At 43.5% G+C, this 17,149-nt stretch overlaps 2 protein-coding genes across 2 annotated transcripts in view; one reads left to right on the plus strand and one right to left on the minus strand.

Moving 5' to 3' along the window:
* The window catches only part of LOC115453004 (TATA element modulatory factor), a 14,390-nt gene extending 8,668 nt beyond the window's left edge, over window positions 1–5,722 (plus strand). The window contains exon 11 of the mRNA XM_037438955.1: window positions 5,497–5,722. Within this exon, the coding sequence (XP_037294852.1) occupies window positions 5,497–5,722 (226 nt within the window). The remainder of the gene's footprint in view (window positions 1–5,496) is intronic.
* A 138-nt stretch (window positions 5,723–5,860) lies between these two features.
* LOC115453008 (serine/threonine-protein kinase SMG1) overlaps window positions 5,861–17,149 on the minus strand; it is a 142,913-nt gene continuing 131,624 nt past the window's right edge. Inside the window, exons 3-15 of the mRNA XM_037438994.1 lie at window positions 15,630–16,962; window positions 15,109–15,348; window positions 14,492–14,664; window positions 14,084–14,211; window positions 13,615–13,829; window positions 12,667–12,794; window positions 12,118–12,322; window positions 11,692–11,790; window positions 11,433–11,501; window positions 8,965–9,093; window positions 8,711–8,874; window positions 6,206–6,306; window positions 5,861–6,118 (exon numbers count right to left, since the gene is read on the minus strand). Of these exons, the coding sequence (XP_037294891.1) occupies window positions 5,934–6,118; window positions 6,206–6,306; window positions 8,711–8,874; window positions 8,965–9,093; window positions 11,433–11,501; window positions 11,692–11,790; window positions 12,118–12,322; window positions 12,667–12,794; window positions 13,615–13,829; window positions 14,084–14,211; window positions 14,492–14,664; window positions 15,109–15,348; window positions 15,630–16,962 (3,169 nt within the window). The 3' untranslated portion in view covers window positions 5,861–5,933. The remainder of the gene's footprint in view (window positions 6,119–6,205; window positions 6,307–8,710; window positions 8,875–8,964; window positions 9,094–11,432; window positions 11,502–11,691; window positions 11,791–12,117; window positions 12,323–12,666; window positions 12,795–13,614; window positions 13,830–14,083; window positions 14,212–14,491; window positions 14,665–15,108; window positions 15,349–15,629; window positions 16,963–17,149) is intronic.

Consider the following 17,149-nt stretch of genomic DNA (forward strand, 5'->3'; position numbering starts at 1 on the left):
ACGGTGTATCAGTGAGAGTTTATTAAAATCGATTTAGCAATTCGAAGATTCCTAGAAACAAATTAACTTGCAAACTTTCAATTTTATACAATACGCGCCGGTTTTTAATTCCTGGCAATGCACGGTTTGGCCACTGCCCGCATCTCATACAACTATGTAATCCAAGCTTTATAGTCTGTTTCAAGCCAGCTGATATAGTGTGCCTAATGGAACTCAAGAATTATTGTCAACATTTTAGTATCGATAATAGTATTGTAGCGATGTATTTTGAGCTAAGGATGTAATAGAATTTTTAATTTATTAATGGCTGCTTCAAATAAATTTGTATGAGATATTTCAAAATAGGTGTTAAGTTTTTTACGGCATCGGGTAGCGTAGGCTACGATAACCGCTTTCCATCCGGCGGTCGTGCCACAGAGATTATAAAAAATACTATGATGGTCATTTAGAGGACCCCATTTCATATTTTGCCCTATTTAGTCTGCTGTAATCAGAACAAGTTTTTATAGCGCAGTAAAATAGATTAATCTATTTGGACAGTCCGCTTTCACTAAGTAATGAGTAATGTATAATAAATTTTTAGTGCATTTTTTATGCAATTTACTCAAAACGAAAATATTATAATATCTGGTGGTGCGAAAAAAACGATGTTACGATAATGTTGCAGTATTGTGAAAACTGTGCATTATACCGAGTCTTTTTTAATTGAACATAAATAAAATAAAAAAAAATATTTTACTCAATATTTATTTTCACAGTGAGTCATAGTGAGTGAGTCAGTCAGCATATCATTGGTTGGAAACTCCGTGCAATACTTTTTTTCCCGCACCTGACTAAAAATTCTGACGAATATGATAAAAACTTTACCATTGAAAAAATATATACTTTACCCAAGTTCTGCATTGTTTCTATTGGCTGTAATATGGTAGCGAAAACTCCCTTTACATAAAAATAAATAAATACAAAAACTGCCTGAAAAGATAGTTACCTCTATTTTCGTAGGAAAAAGACTCGCTTTATTCTATAGACTAGAAATTAATATTTGTATAAAAGATCACACAACTACGAACGAAAGAAAAGCTAAATTTTTATGTTTTAATTGAGTAAAACTTTTGTTAGATATAATTTAGGGTCTAAAAATTTGTTGAAATTTAATTGTTGGCTTTGGATGATTAGCTGATTAATATATATGTAAATTGATGGTGTTTGTTGCTCGTGATTAATTAAAAAAAAAACATGATTAATATTCTTATTGCCATTTAGTTTATATCGGAATAATTTATCAAATATAAAGCATTTTCAAAACTATAAATAATGTAAAAGCAGGTTATAACCAAATTATTCGATATGATTTGAAAAGTTTATACTTCCAGACACGACATTATATTAACGAATTTATGTGCTTTAAATATTTTTTAGAAACGCAGAATTTAATTTGACGTCTGTAGTATTGAAATTAAGATTTCAATAATATTTTGGTGTATTTTAGATTGCATTTAGTTTGCGCGCAAGTCGTGCACTCGTCGACACTACTTAGAACCAATATAATATTTTCATATCATACTCACTATTTATCGTTTAATTTAGTCCCAACTATAATATTATAATGTATGCTTTTACGAGGTATTCGGTGATTCAATCTGCGATATATGTACATAGCTTGTTACTTAATAAAAGCGTAGAGGTATCAGGGCCAGTGGATTCTTTTACATTAATAAAGGGGAGAGGCGGCGTAGTAAATAAAATAAATATTTCAAACTGGCCAAGAAGATTGGGGAGAGTTATATATCCTTAAGTCTCTGATCCATGTCCGGTTCGAAGGACCACTCGGTTCACGTGGGTTGCATACAAACTGACCGCATGCAGTGTATTCAATGAATTTGTATTTTATTATAATGAAATTTGAAAGCGGCGTCAGTCATAATGTAGAATGCTCGTTCGGATGCAGTTGGTAGTTGAATAAAATTAATGAAATATATTTTGTACAAAGTAATAATATATTCTCTTTGATATTTCTCCTGTAATAGTTTTATTGCTGCTTACCTCCAAGAGCTATATTATCTGAAATGATAGTTTTACTTCCACTAGTATATGTTTGAGGTCCGTGTAAACTATTTAACTCAATATTACACCGATGAGTTTACATTCAATGCGTATTACGAATTTGTCTTAATTTATATTTGTCTTTAATATTCTGCAAATCCTCAGCAATTCGTAAATCTTGCGCATAAGTTTGCACTTTCTGCAATCTCTGTTAAATATATTTTTTACTTAATATTTCCATATTTTAAGCACTGCCTAGTGTTTCACCATACTCTTTTTATAATATCAATGTTTGTGGTTGTCCTTAAGGACCCAAATATATGAATATTATTATTATATTTAACATCTTTATTTATCCCGATGAAAGCCGATGCTGATGTTTCTATGTCGACTGTTTTGATATATTTGAGTATCTGAGTTTGCCATTATGTTCGAAGGGGGAGTCTTATGACTTGTTTGTATTTGTCTTTATTTGCAAATTTTCTGTAAGAAAATTGTCTTTTATCGAAACAGGGGAGAGATTAAAAAAGTGTTATATGTTCCTTAATATTTTATGCGGTATGTATGCGGGCGTCCAAATATGGCGAATGCGTGGTGCGCGTGCAATTATAGCTTGACGAGTAAAATGAAAAATTGCGATGGCAGCGCAACATTTGCTTTTTCGTTTTAAAAATTAGCGTTGCCAGTATAAGATATTAGTTCCATGTTTTACTACAGCATAGCGAGGTTTTTATTTTATTGGTCGGGCTATAGGGAAATTGTTCGAGCGCGGTTTTATTTAATGAGTAATATAAGGTGCTAACAGCTCGCGCGCACTTGAGTCAGAGTGCTATACACCTTATAATAAGGTTGTTTTTGATGTGTCACGGTAACATTAGCTAAGCGGTTTAGCGCATGCATGTCCCGCTCGCGCACGCATTCGTCAGATTTGAACGCATCCTTATTAAATAATAATTATTATGAGTTATGTAAATAAAGATTATTAATATGAATGTTGTTTTCATTTGATTCGTAAAGTACTTTTAAAAAAGTGTAGGGCTGTTAGACCCTGAAAATCTTATTAAGTGTTAGCCCTTTTATATTTTCGGAGACTGGTTGTATGGATGTATTTAAAAACGATAAGCCGATACTGTTGTCAGCGCCCATACTTGGGCAGAAAAAGTGCAATTTTCTTTCCTATCAGGCACTTTTTGCAATATAAAATATAATCTAAGAAGATTGACTAATAAATGATCTTGAGATGTTAGTTTGAGTATTTAACCCGAGTTTTTACACAGATGGTTACGTTCATTATTAAGTTACACTAGTTTTGTTTTCTGACATTATGTAGGTAGTCACACACAAAAGTAGCTAAACACATTCAAAATTTAAAATTGTCTTTAAACGTAAAAAGTAGAAGCGTTTTAGAAGTTATTAATGTGTTCAGCTACCTTTATAACTGACAGTACACGCGGGGTATAAATACTAAAGATAAAATAAAAGACCCATGTTGAGATATATAGCATACACCATTTATTATATAATAATGAAGCGAGAGCGATACAATCACACCGTCAGTGAATGCATTGTTGATTGTTGAACAGATACAGCAAGTCTCGCCACACCACCACTGAAGAAGACGTGGTGTAGCCAATACATAACCATTTATTATCACTAACAATTATTATTATACGGAGGTATATATAATGGCCAATTTTATAGAAAATATCCGCTTTGAAACAGGGTTCCAATAACTGCGTATTCTATTATTGAGCGTCTAATGACTTTTAAAACGTATTCCAGTAAAAATGGCCGTTAATTGGTATCACCGTAAAGAACAGTATGCAAGGATATTGTATTAGTCTAATGTTGAATAACACATTTATTACTATATAATTTAATACGAACAACTGACGGATACCAAGATTTAAATCTGATAATGTTTGGGCAGAAAATACAACGTATTTGAGACATGAAATTAAATACATCCTCAACCAACATTAGTGAAATATCCTGTCAAATGATATGGGGGTTTATAATATTTTTTGTAATAGTATCTAATGGATTCCTTACGGAAAATATCTTGATGGCCAATAATGAAGTTTTGAAACAAGGTGTGGTCGTCAACGAATGCATCCACCGTCACATACAACACTACAACTAGGACGTGAAGTGCGCGCGGACACGCGACAGTAAACGCGGGAATATTATATAGACGATATTATATTATATGTTACTATACCATACACACTACTCATTTCCTGTAAAACATTTGTCAAATATAGTTTATTTATCGAAAATTAGTAATAGAAATAACTATGACTCTCATTATTTACTTTTGCCATCACGAATAATACAATCTGAAAAATTTACTCGTAAAAACTGACTGTAGATTTTTTAAATTTTATGTCGTTCCAGTTTCGCAAAATGGACAAATCATCTAAGATAGTTTAAAGTTTACTAATTTGTCTAATATCAACAAAATCCTTTTTATAAGACCCACAAACCAATTACAGTAACCTGTTTGTTTTTACAGAAAATGAGTTAAGCCTAACATTAAACCTAAGTTAATATACGCCTACACGAATCCGTTACATTGTATATTGAATATAATGAACGATGATAAAGCCTCCCTCATCAGCACGCGATGAAATGACAATGATTATATTAATTTTGTGATAAGCATTGTGAAGAATACGTTGGATAAATTCATTTCTCATATTTTGTATTTTTGTATATGTTAAGAGTAGGGAGCATATGGGTTTATAATTATGATATCATATTATTTTCCATTTTGGATTAATATCTAACGTGGTCCTATATTATAATAATTGTGATGCTTTAAAATAAGGTCAAAGAGCTATTGTTCGTAACACTAAATATAAGAAATTATAAAAAAAAAATTGTGAAATTTTAACGAATATTAAAAAATAATATTAATTGAAATGAGGGATAGAACTGTTCATTCTGTTAATTATTTAATGATGTCGGATAGATTGCTAATCTATTTAATATCGAAAACACATGGCATGGTAAGGTGCGGAAAAAGTGAAGAAATTAATGATGAAAACATGTATTGTTTAGACATTGTATTATCACTAACGTTTATTTATTTATATTTGTGGAACCAACAAGTATGGACAACATAGATAAGCCACCTATTATTATATATATTTATCAACACAGAATCAATTTCATACTCGATCGAATTGTAGTGTCATTAAAGAATTCGTAATAAATATTTGTTTCAACAAGTACCAAAGCGTAATGAAAAATGAATTTATCGACATTATTCTGCACTAAAACACTACCAAGTTGGTACTACTCGTAATTTTAATGAATTGATATTTTTAAGCGGTACGACATCCATGAAAACATCTATCCCATAAACGTACAGCGTGATGACAAGTTGTACTAGTGAATTTGTCGATAAGCCAACATTGACGCTATGACTACATTTACACCCCTATATAGTCGTCACAGTAATACGCGCTCGAGTCGGCTCTCGCGGGCCGGACCGGCGCGTCCACACGCTCGGACCGTCGCGCCGACCGAGCCGGGAGTCGCGGCCATCCAACGCTTCGGTGGCGCGGTCAGTGAAGGTCACGGTGCAGGCGGCACGGACGGCGCCGCCACACTTGCCGGTGAGGACGCCCGCTCCCTCGCGCCGGTGCACGTGCGTCGAGCGGGCGTCGAGTAAACATAAATAATAATAATTAGCAACAAACGAGATCGAGTACGTCCTGCTAAGTTCCTTCGGTCGGCCCCGGACGGCGGGCGGGCGCACGGGCCGGACGGCGCAGGCGCGGCCCGCCGGCGGGGCGCGGGCGGCGCGGGGCGCGGGGCGCGGGCGGCGCGGGGCGCGGGGCGCGGGGTGGCGCGGGGCGGGCGGACGGGCGGCGCGCGCCCCCTCACACCCACGCCATCCACCCCTCGTACATCAGACACAGGTTGTCCGGGTGGGTGGCCTCGCTGACGATGTGCTCGACCTGCAGCGCGGGCGCGGGGCGGCGCGCGGGGTCGGGGTCGCGGCCCTCGAGCTTGAGCCGCACGCGCTTCCACACGCCCGCGCCCACCGCGCTGCGCTCGGCGCGCGCTGCAACACAGCGGACGTACACTACCGACTCCACACACAATTAATAAATGTATAGGAGCCATGAGGTATTTGAGCACAAAATGTTACCTTGTCTGTTAGGGCAAGCGTTCCTCTGCGCAGGAGTGGTGACCGCCGTCTGTCTTGTCAACTTCCGTCCGTTACTCTCCGATGGCCAGTTCTTATGCAAACTGTAAAAATAGGATAATATAAATAACCTTAAAATATTGTTTATTTTATAAGTCATGCGTCCGGTGAACTCAAAATCAAGTGATCGATATACCTACGCTAGCTAGCGCGCCGCAGTGTGCGAAAAAAAAGGTAATAACTACGGCTTTGACGGGGCGTCGACGCCAAGATCGCCTTCAGCTGCTCCACCACCTTCTTCTGCAGGGCGACGTACTCCACAGTACACAGTACACAGTACAGTACTCACTCGAGCAGCATGGCGTGCAGCGCGGGCAGGTGGTCGAGGAGCGCATGCGCGGCTTGTGCGGCGGCGCGCACGGCGCCGAGCTCGTCGCGCACGGACGAGATCGCCTTCAGCTGCTCCACCACCTTCTTCTGCAGGGCGACGTACTCCACAGTACACAGTACACAGTACACAGTACAGTACTCACTCGAGCAGCATGGCGTGCAGCGCGGGCAGGTGGTCGAGGAGCGCATGCGCGGCTTGTGCGGCGGCGCGCACGGCGCCGAGCTCGTCGCGCACGGACGAGATCGCCTTCAGCTGCTCCACCACCTTCTTCTGCAGGGCGACGTACTCCACAGTACACAGTACACAGTACACAGTACAGTACTCACTCGAGCAGCATGGCGTGCAGCGCGGGCAGGTGGTCGAGGAGCGCATGCGCGGCTTGTGCGGCGGCGCGCACGGCGCCGAGCTCGTCGCGCACGGACGAGATCGCCTTCAGCTGCTCCACCACCTTCTTCTGCAGGGCGACGTACTCCACAGTACACAGTACACAGTACAGTACTCACTCGAGCAGCATGGCGTGCAGCGCGGGCAGGTGGTCGAGGAGCGCATGCGCGGCTTGTGCGGCGGCGCGCACGGCGCCGAGCTCGTCGCGCACGGACGAGATCGCCTTCAGCTGCTCCACCACCTTCTTCTGCAGGGCGACGTACTCCACAGTACACAGTACACAGTACACAGTACAGTACTCACTCGAGCAGCATGGCGTGCAGCGCGGGCAGGTGGTCGAGGAGCGCATGCGCGGCTTGTGCGGCGGCGCGCACGGCGCCGAGCTCGTCGCGCACGGACGAGATCGCCTTCAGCTGCTCCACCACCTTCTTCTGCAGGGCGACGTACTCCACAGTACACAGTACACAGTACACAGTACAGTACTCACTCGAGCAGCATGGCGTGCAGCGCGGGCAGGTGGTCGAGGAGCGCATGCGCGGCTTGTGCGGCGGCGCGCACGGCGCCGAGCTCGTCGCGCACGGACGAGATCGCCTTCAGCTGCTCCACCACCTTCTTCTGCAGGGCGACGTACTCCACAGTACACAGTACACAGTACAGTACTCACTCGAGCAGCATGGCGTGCAGCGCGGGCAGGTGGTCGAGGAGCGCATGCGCGGCTTGTGCGGCGGCGCGCACGGCGCCGAGCTCGTCGCGCACGGACGAGATCGCCTTCAGCTGCTCCACCACCTTCTTCTGCAGGGCGACGTACTCCACAGTACACAGTACACAGTACAGTACTCACTCGAGCAGCATGGCGTGCAGCGCGGGCAGGTGGTCGAGGAGCGCATGCGCGGCTTGTGCGGCGGCGCGCACGGCGCCGAGCTCGTCGCGCACGGACGAGATCGCCTTCAGCTGCTCCACCACCTTCTTCTGCAGGGCGACGTACTCCACAGTACACAGTACACAGTACAGTACTCACTCGAGCAGCATGGCGTGCAGCGCGGGCAGGTGGTCGAGGAGCGCATGCGCGGCTTGTGCGGCGGCGCGCACGGCGCCGAGCTCGTCGCGCACGGACGAGATCGCCTTCAGCTGCTCCACCACCTTCTTCTGCAGGGCGACGTACTCCACAGTACACAGTACACAGTACACAGTACAGTACTCACTCGAGCAGCATGGCGTGCAGCGCGGGCAGGTGGTCGAGGAGCGCATGCGCGGCTTGTGCGGCGGCGCGCACGGCGCCGAGCTCGTCGCGCACGGACGAGATCGCCTTCAGCTGCTCCACCACCTTCTTCTGCAGGGCGACGTACTCCACAGTACACAGTACACAGTACAGTACTCACTCGAGCAGCATGGCGTGCAGCGCGGGCAGGTGGTCGAGGAGCGCATGCGCGGCTTGTGCGGCGGCGCGCACGGCGCCGAGCTCGTCGCGCACGGACGAGATCGCCTTCAGCTGCTCCACCACCTTCTTCTGCAGGGCGACGTACTCCACAGTACACAGTACACAGTACAGTACTCACTCGAGCAGCATGGCGTGCAGCGCGGGCAGGTGGTCGAGGAGCGCATGCGCGGCTTGTGCGGCGGCGCGCACGGCGCCGAGCTCGTCGCGCACGGACGAGATCGCCTTCAGCTGCTCCACCACCTTCTTCTGCAGGGCGACGTACTCCACAGTACACAGTACACAGTACAGTACTCACTCGAGCAGCATGGCGTGCAGCGCGGGCAGGTGGTCGAGGAGCGCATGCGCGGCTTGTGCGGCGGCGCGCACGGCGCCGAGCTCGTCGCGCACGGACGAGATCGCCTTCAGCTGCTCCACCACCTTCTTCTCCAGGGCGACGTACTCCACGGCCGGGTTGTCCTCCTGGGACGGACAATATAGTGTGGTAAAATGCATGAATATGTGAGGATAACTTAGGCGCTTCCTCCTGTGTAGTAACTAGTAGTGCAGTACCTGATTGGCTTGTTGTAACACATGTAAGGGCGCACGCACGTCGGCCGCGAGTTGCGCACGCGCAGCCGCAGGCGCCGCCAACGACTCCACCCGCGACCGCAGCGCCGACCATGCCGTCCGCACCCCGCTCTGTCACACACAGAAACAAATGCTGACATCAACAATCTATACATATTATAATGAACCACCTGGATCTGGCTCGGCTGAACATTCAAAGATAAATAATGACAAAATGGGTAATTTGTTCGGTCAAGCACAGACAGTTAACCCTCAATATTATATTCAAAAATCACAAATGTTACCACCACCATTATATTCAATTCACAGAACTTGTAACCAGGGATGTTAAGGAGCTTCGTAACCGTAACCGAAACTATCGTATATCCGAAATAAAAATATATCCGTATCCGGAACCGTATCCGTTAAAAAAGTTTCGGATAAGTTACGGATAATATGTTTCGACAGGTTTTTGGTCACCGCTCACACGTCATCTTGTATATGTAGTTTGTTTGTAATATCTAGTCATTCGTAACCTCATTCATAGTAATTTTTTTTATTTAGGAGTAGGTACTTATTTAATTTATTAATATATTTAATTTGGACATTTTTTGATCAAGTTAAAGGTAATATCGCAAAATGTAAACAGTGGGATAAAGACTTTTCACGGAAAGGAGGTGACTCTACTTTACTGAAACTTCTTCTCAAATTAAAACACAAAGGTTTTCCGAACACCCATGTTCCCCAATTAGTTTATCGATAATTAATAATCGTGCGATGACGACGAACGATTGTTAGTAATCGTCGCCCTACTGTATTACATAATATTTTTATTTTACTTTAATCTAATATCCGTAATCGATATTATCCGAAACTAACGGATAATCCGAAATAATTACATATCCGCAACCGTATCCGAACCGATATAATTTTATTTCTATATCCATATCCGTATCCGTATCCGAAATTTCATATCCATAACATCCCTGCTTGTAACATACAACAGCTTAGGATGGAATAGGATATATACAGGTTGTATTAATAGAAATTTCAATAAATTATAGAATTAAGGGGTTAAGATATGTAAAACTCAACTTTATGTCGACTTTGGGCGTCCTGCAAAAAATAATGTAAGCATTCTTTGTATATATTTTTCAAGAAATAAGTAGTTTAGCTTATGGTCTTTTGCACAGCTGCGTATTTTTTTTATTAAACACGATACCGTGAATGAAATCATAATTAATATCTGCCAAAAATCTCTCAACGGTAAGAATTTTACATCGTTAACATTACGATATCTCTCTTATTTACTTGAGTTAATATATTCTGAAATAATTCTATACTCTATTTTTAAATACACACTGCTTATATTTTTAGAATACCGTTATATATAACAAAATATTTAATTATTTTTATAAACGCCTACTCAAACAACAGCTTATAGTAACAGGAAAATTTGCGGTTACGCGCCGTCAGGCGCTCTAACAAATTGATGTCGACATCATTTCATCTAGGATATGTATATTATGTACTAAGTAACATTAAATATTTTAAAATATTATATACACTCTATTTAAAATTAGAAAACACAAATAAGAATTAAGAAATATTAACATGTGATTTGAACTTGGTCTAATTTATATTAAATGCCTTACCCTTCCATACTAAAGGTTTTTGACAAACCATAATATTTTTAGGTAACTATGTATATTTTGTCACTCGCAGTCACTCGGTTACTAAGGAAATTTCGGTGTTGCGATATATTAGAATAATTGGAATTTAGGTGTGGGTGGATGTTTGAATTATTTTAATACAAATATTGATATTATGGATCAATGGTCACTAGACAGAAGCATATGTTAGATTTAGTATTGCTGGCCACCATTTTGAATATTATTATTTTGGGCTCCGTTTTAAAGTCGATACCTGGACATGTTTGGACCACAAAACAAGAGTTTAGTACACACTAGAGCCGATTTTCGACTAGCAAGTTCTCGCAGTACTATATGGCATAAGAACTTTTAAACACATTTATCTTAGCGGAAATATTTTTATAAGTTTATACAAATGCGATTTTTAATTTAGTATGGAGACAGTTTGAGACCCTGAGAAGAATAAAGGTTCCCGGGAAAATATAAAGCATGCCTTTTGTAATGGAAAACTTGAGCCCGAAGAACTTTATAACGCGGGCGGAGCTGCGGGCAAAAGCTAGTATATAATATTTTCAAACGTAACTTTGACATACCTAATATTTTGATAATCAAGGATGTAATTGTACAATACCGTGTAGCTACACGTACCGCCATCTAGTTAGCTTTTGTGTAGCGCCCAAGGTCAACGCTCAAGGGCACTGGCCTCACTTCCATTCTTAACCGCTTTTCTTATTGCATCAACTCGCGAACTTTTTATTTATTTATATTTAAATTGTATTTCATCTTATATTTCATCTTTTACACTATATGAATACTGACCTTGCGTGTACCGATGTCAGTTGTCAGCTGTGATATCATCTCGCGCAACAGCGCCGACACATTCTCCACCTGAAATCAACAATATACTGAGTAAATTACACAATCTTCAATTAAATTATCTCACGCCAAGACCTGTGAAATACGAGTCAATAATCATTGATAAGTCTTTGGTAAATATTTTGCATTATTTGGGTTTTTGAAATAAGGTGGTTCATTTTTCACGTGGTTGCTTTGTTATTAAGAATAATATAGAACTCACCCACTGTGTGTCGATGTTTCCTTCTGGATGTAACATTTCCATGAGCGCCTCCTCCACTGGTGATACGTTGAGAGCGTACTTTTGGGCGAGAGTGCATGCCTGTGTTTTAAAAAATATTTATATAATAGCAAATATTGATGTGTTGCTAAATATGGATTTTCTTTATTATAGAGAGAGGATAAGGGAATTTATATATTTAATTATTTTAAAGTATTATATTTTTTGTTATAATCGTTTTTCAAGTGTTTATTCGGCAATTTTGTTTTGTTATTTTAATAAATAAATATTTTTTTTAAGGACTTATGATTTAAATGTAAAGATATGATTGATAATGAATAATTAAGAGTTGGTATCGGGATCCTCGGAGCGAAATGTTTTAGCGTATATGTTTTGATTGGTGTAAGGATGATGTTGGAGTGTGGGTACCTTCTCCCAGTGGTGCAGCGCGGTGGAGAGCGTCCTGCGCGTGCGCGCGGCCCGGTGTCGCGGCGCGGCGTGCGGCGCGAGCGCGGCGAGGGCGGCGCCGGCGCCGGCCGCCCGGCGCGCGCGCGCCTGCGCCGCCGCCCACGCGCGCTCCAGCACCGACACCACGCCGCCCAGCGACGGGTTCGCGCCCGCGCCCCACTTCACTCTGCACGCGCACATTACTTTATTTATTTATTTATTCATTAAAAGGAACAACTCACAAAACATACATCGATACCTGATTAATACAAAATTTCAAACAAAACGCTAAATGTTGTTTCAATTACGAGTTAAATTAAATATAGTAATACTATTAAATATAGTAACCGCTGAACTGATTTCACTGAAGTTTGACACACGGACTAGACCATGCTTCAATTAAAATATAAGGTTCTTTATTCTAGTAAAATTGATGACATACAGATGGCGCTATACAACGCAACAGTGATTTAAGGATTTTTCTAGTGAGAAAAGATTTTCATACACCTAATGGATTATTCAATGTGTTACCTCTGATGTGCAGCAGTGAGTAGTCCATGAGCCTTGTTGGTGGCGGCGGTGAGGCGCTCGACAGCGGCGGCTAGTTCACGAGACCGCCGCGCCAGTGCACCTGATGTGTCCTGGTTGTTGCCTAGTACCTAAAAAAGACATAATGCAAATCATTTGATTAAATATGACATTTAATTTCTTTTTTTAAAAATATTAGTGTGATACATAGAATGAGGCAAAATACAACACTACTCTGTGATGTTTTATTGGTTTGGCGGCGTAAAGGTTAACGCCACTATACAGAAAAAGATGATTGCGCTCCTCTATGGGATGGGAAAATTTCCAGTCAGGCAGATGTTGCACCTACCGGCCGCGGCTCCTGCGATAGTTCCTATTCAAAGGTGGTATATATACTGTCCGTCGCGCAAATTCTGCTATCACAAGCCAGTATCGTCTATCGTCATCTAGCGTGATTGCTATGCGTTAGTATCACAATTATGTCAATACCACCACATCGGTCTTCTCGTAGTTCCACTGATGTTGACGAGATGACGGTGTAACTAATTGTATGCCACATTGGGATTGGTTGAGCGACTAACACGTAACCGATCCATTGATGTTTTTGCACTCCGCACTCACTCCCCACTGTCACGTGTCACGTGTGGTGCGTTACCTCTGCGTGCAGGTGCGCGTGCGCGCGGGCGCGGAGCGCGGCGGTGCGCGCGGCGGCGAGTGCGCGCGCGCGGCGGTGCGTGGCGCGCTGGGCGCGGTGCGCGCGCCGCTACACTCCCCACTGTCACGTGTCACGTGTGGTGCGTTACCTCTGCGTGCAGGTGCGCGTGCGCGCGGGCGCGGAGCGCGGCGGTGCGCGCGGCGGCGAGTACGCGCGCGCGGCGGTGCGTGGCGCGCTGGGCGCGGTGCGCGCGCCGCTACACTCCCCACTGTCACGTGTCACGTGTGGTGCGTTACCTCTGCGTGCAGGTGCGCGTGCGCGCGGGCGCGGAGCGCGGCGGTGCGCGCGGCGGCGAGTGCGCGCGCGCGGCGGTGCGTGGCGCGCTGGGCGCGGTGCGCGCGCGCGGCGGCGGCCTGCAGCGCACGCGCCAGCGACGCCGCACGCTCCGCACTCACTCCCGACCCGCACACCTTCTCGCACAGCGACTCCAGCGACACGCTCCACGACGCACCTGCTCACAAATAATAACAAACATCTTGTACATCTCTTCTATGTTTACTTAATACTGATAAATACCATTACAATATCTATTTTACACACAACAGTTGTATCAATGCTATGTCAATCTAAACTAAAGTAGTTACAATTATACACAACCAGTTTTGCCTGATTAACGCAAACCATTAAACAAATAATTCGCTCAAGATTATCAGATACAAATATATATAAAATAAAACAATAAGCTGCCTACAACTCGTGACTCACCGATCTCCTTCTGTTCGACCTCTGCGTGCAGGTCGAGCCTGGCGCGGCGCAGCAGCAGGCACAGCACGCTCGCCAGCGCCTTCGAGTGTACGCCCAGCACGCAGCGCGACACGTATTCAGCCGTGAATCTAAACAATATATACACGTTAACAATCGTAAAATATTGCATTATTATGTACCAAGTCGATCACATCGCTTCGTTAAATATCTAAAATTATAGAGAACACAACACCTTTACGGAAGACATTAAAAAAGGGAAAGTATTTATTAAACATTGAAACATCCCACTAATACAATATCATGACTGTTTTCCACAAAATAATAATATTACACACAACATTATCTACTTAACAATTCTACTACTTATCAAACTGTAAAGTAATTTCCTAATGGTTCTGTTCCACGTACCTGCGAACCGGCTTGCAGAGGGCGGCGTCGTCGAAGAGCGCGGCGGGCCCGGCGCCTTTGAAGGCGCAGGCCATCTGCGCGCACATGGCGAACACCTCGGCCACCGTCTGCACGCGCCGCACCAGGAAGATGTCCTCCAGCACCGCGCGGAACACCGGCGACTGCAGCGCGGCCTGCGGACCGTATAACAACATATACATCAGTACCCTACTGACTTTATAATACATATCATGCATGCATGTATGTATTATGAATTTATTTTGATATGCGAAGATCCAAAAACATACGCTTCTGAAGTATTTTAAACAATGTCAACCTAACAGTAGTGTCAAGTTTAGTGACAGATCTGTGCCGGCAGTGTCCCTTACACTGTGTGCAGTAATTCGCAAGCTGGAATCGTTATAATCGAAAATTAATATTTCCGTAATCCTCCCTATCTTCCTATTTGGTTAATTTCATTGCGAGATCAAGACAGACTAGTGTTCCCCATTACTCGCCGAGTTGCACCGTTCGATCCTGGCTTACAGGACTAGCAGAAGCGGCGTGAGGGCGGGATAGAGTCTAGAAAAGCTGTAATAATTTGAAGGTTATGAAACAAAACTTCTTCGATCACTTACCGACATGTGCATAGATTCGCTGATATGATCAATCTTCCTCCAAGCCGGTGATATCGGTATGGCGAGATGGTCGGCCAACTCCCGAGCTCGTAATTCCACAGAGGCGAATAGTCCGTTGAAACCCATCAATAGCATGCGTCCAGCCGCCTGGCCTTCCACCTCAGTATTAGGAGCCGTGAGCAAGGCCTCGTAGCGCTGTCGAAGCTCGGCTGCTAGGAGTTGCGCGGTATTCGCTGGGGACTGCGGAGTGAAAATTAAAGACTTATATAAGAGAGCTTAAGAAGTATCTAACGACTTTAACCGATTTCAATATGGATCAATATAGCATGATATTAAATAAAAGTTGCAGGTTTTTTTTTTTACTGAAAACTGTTAAGAATTTTCTTCCCCTAGGAGATCCAGACCCAAGAAAATGAACTTTAAAAAACTCTCATTAAATGAATACACAGCTCATTTATACTAATAAACAATAATATATTTTAAGAGAAACGAAATAATAAACTATAATTATCGGTTCTTACCTCCATGTCCATGATGAGATATCTCAAATGCATTTCCAACTGCTGCAGCAGATCGTTGAGCGGTACGGGCGTGTTCATGATCGCCGCGTTCAGCTCGTTGATCATCAGCAACACCGACGGGTCCTCCGAGTGGATCTTCTTCAACGCCTCAGGGAGGATTATTGTGCTAAAGTTATAGTTTAGTTGGACCAGATCAGCTAGTAGCAGGTTCGCATTCCGTACGCATTCCACTGCTACGGACATCGCAGCGTCCTCCGCTGAAGCCGACTGCAGGGGCAGCAGCGACAGTAGCTCGACTGCTTGCATTGACAGACCGCTCATGTCGTCCAAGAACCACTCGCCTTCCCTCGAAGTCAAGTCTACAAGACAGTCTCCAGCACTCTGAGCTCCATTTTCAAGCATCAAATATCTTCTATTCAACGCGCAAAGCATGCCGATGACTACACTTTCCAAAGCAGATGCGGCTCCTTCTTCGGTCCTTACCCAGTTTCCTACATTGGCTTTGGCCTCTCGATACGCCTCTTGTGCAAGAACTAAAGCTTCAGGACCGCCTTCTAACTGCAATTTTTCTATAGCCTTCGTGAGACTTGCATTTGCTTCAGCGTTCATTGTTTGTAACCGGTAATTGTAAGCAACGATTTGCTGTGATGAGTCAGCTTTGTTATTTTCTGAATTCACTAAAGCATTGACTTGACTCGACACTTCTCTGCAAACTTCAGGTGATTTGCTCTCTAGGGCTGCTGCCAGGAATTTCCTGAACATAGCAATGCGATGATATTCAGTGTGGCTCTGTGGGAAGTACTGCGACACAGCGACGTGTTGCGATAAGAGCTCAAGACAAGCCCTAATTAGAAGATGCGTGTTTTTCATGGTCTGATACAACTCAGCCTCTGCCGCCTCGCACTGAGATATCATTGAACTCTGTCCAGCATTAGTAAGGAACTCCCTGATGTGTTCAAATATCGGGGCGTCTTCATTTTCATCTGGCCCTGAGAATTCTTGGACCCAGGCCATCAGTTGTGGTCCGTTGATCACCTCCGCCGTATTCGCAAAGTTTTCTATCTGCGTATCGAAATCCTTTAGTATCTTCACCAATGCCTTCTGTGAATCATCCACCGCGTTCTTGGCTTGTTTATACGAGGAATATTTTTGTGAAATCGCATACAGAGGATGGTTGTTCAGATTCGATCCGTAAGCTTCTATCTCCTTGACGAGTGTCATTTGTTGATGGCAGTCCTTCAGCCTCGTCTCTACAGACACCAACTCTTCATGCTCTTTCAGCCAGTTGTCGGCGGCGTCCTTGATGTCAGGTAGAACCGCCAGAAATTGTTCCCTGAAATCATTCCCCGATGAATAAACATTCAGCTGTTGACTGAATATTTAACGCGAACCTCGAATGAATCGTTCTATAATTCATAAGTTTAACAGGAACCGTGGGACCGGTGTTTGATCGGAGTGCTTTTAAGTGATTTTTTACTTTCATACTTTCGTTAATGTTTAATCATTTATAATGTATTTTT

This window comes from Manduca sexta, chromosome 15 (assembly GCF_014839805.1).
Source record: "Manduca sexta isolate Smith_Timp_Sample1 chromosome 15, JHU_Msex_v1.0, whole genome shotgun sequence".
In the NCBI taxonomy this organism is placed as follows: domain Eukaryota; kingdom Metazoa; phylum Arthropoda; class Insecta; order Lepidoptera; family Sphingidae; genus Manduca; species Manduca sexta.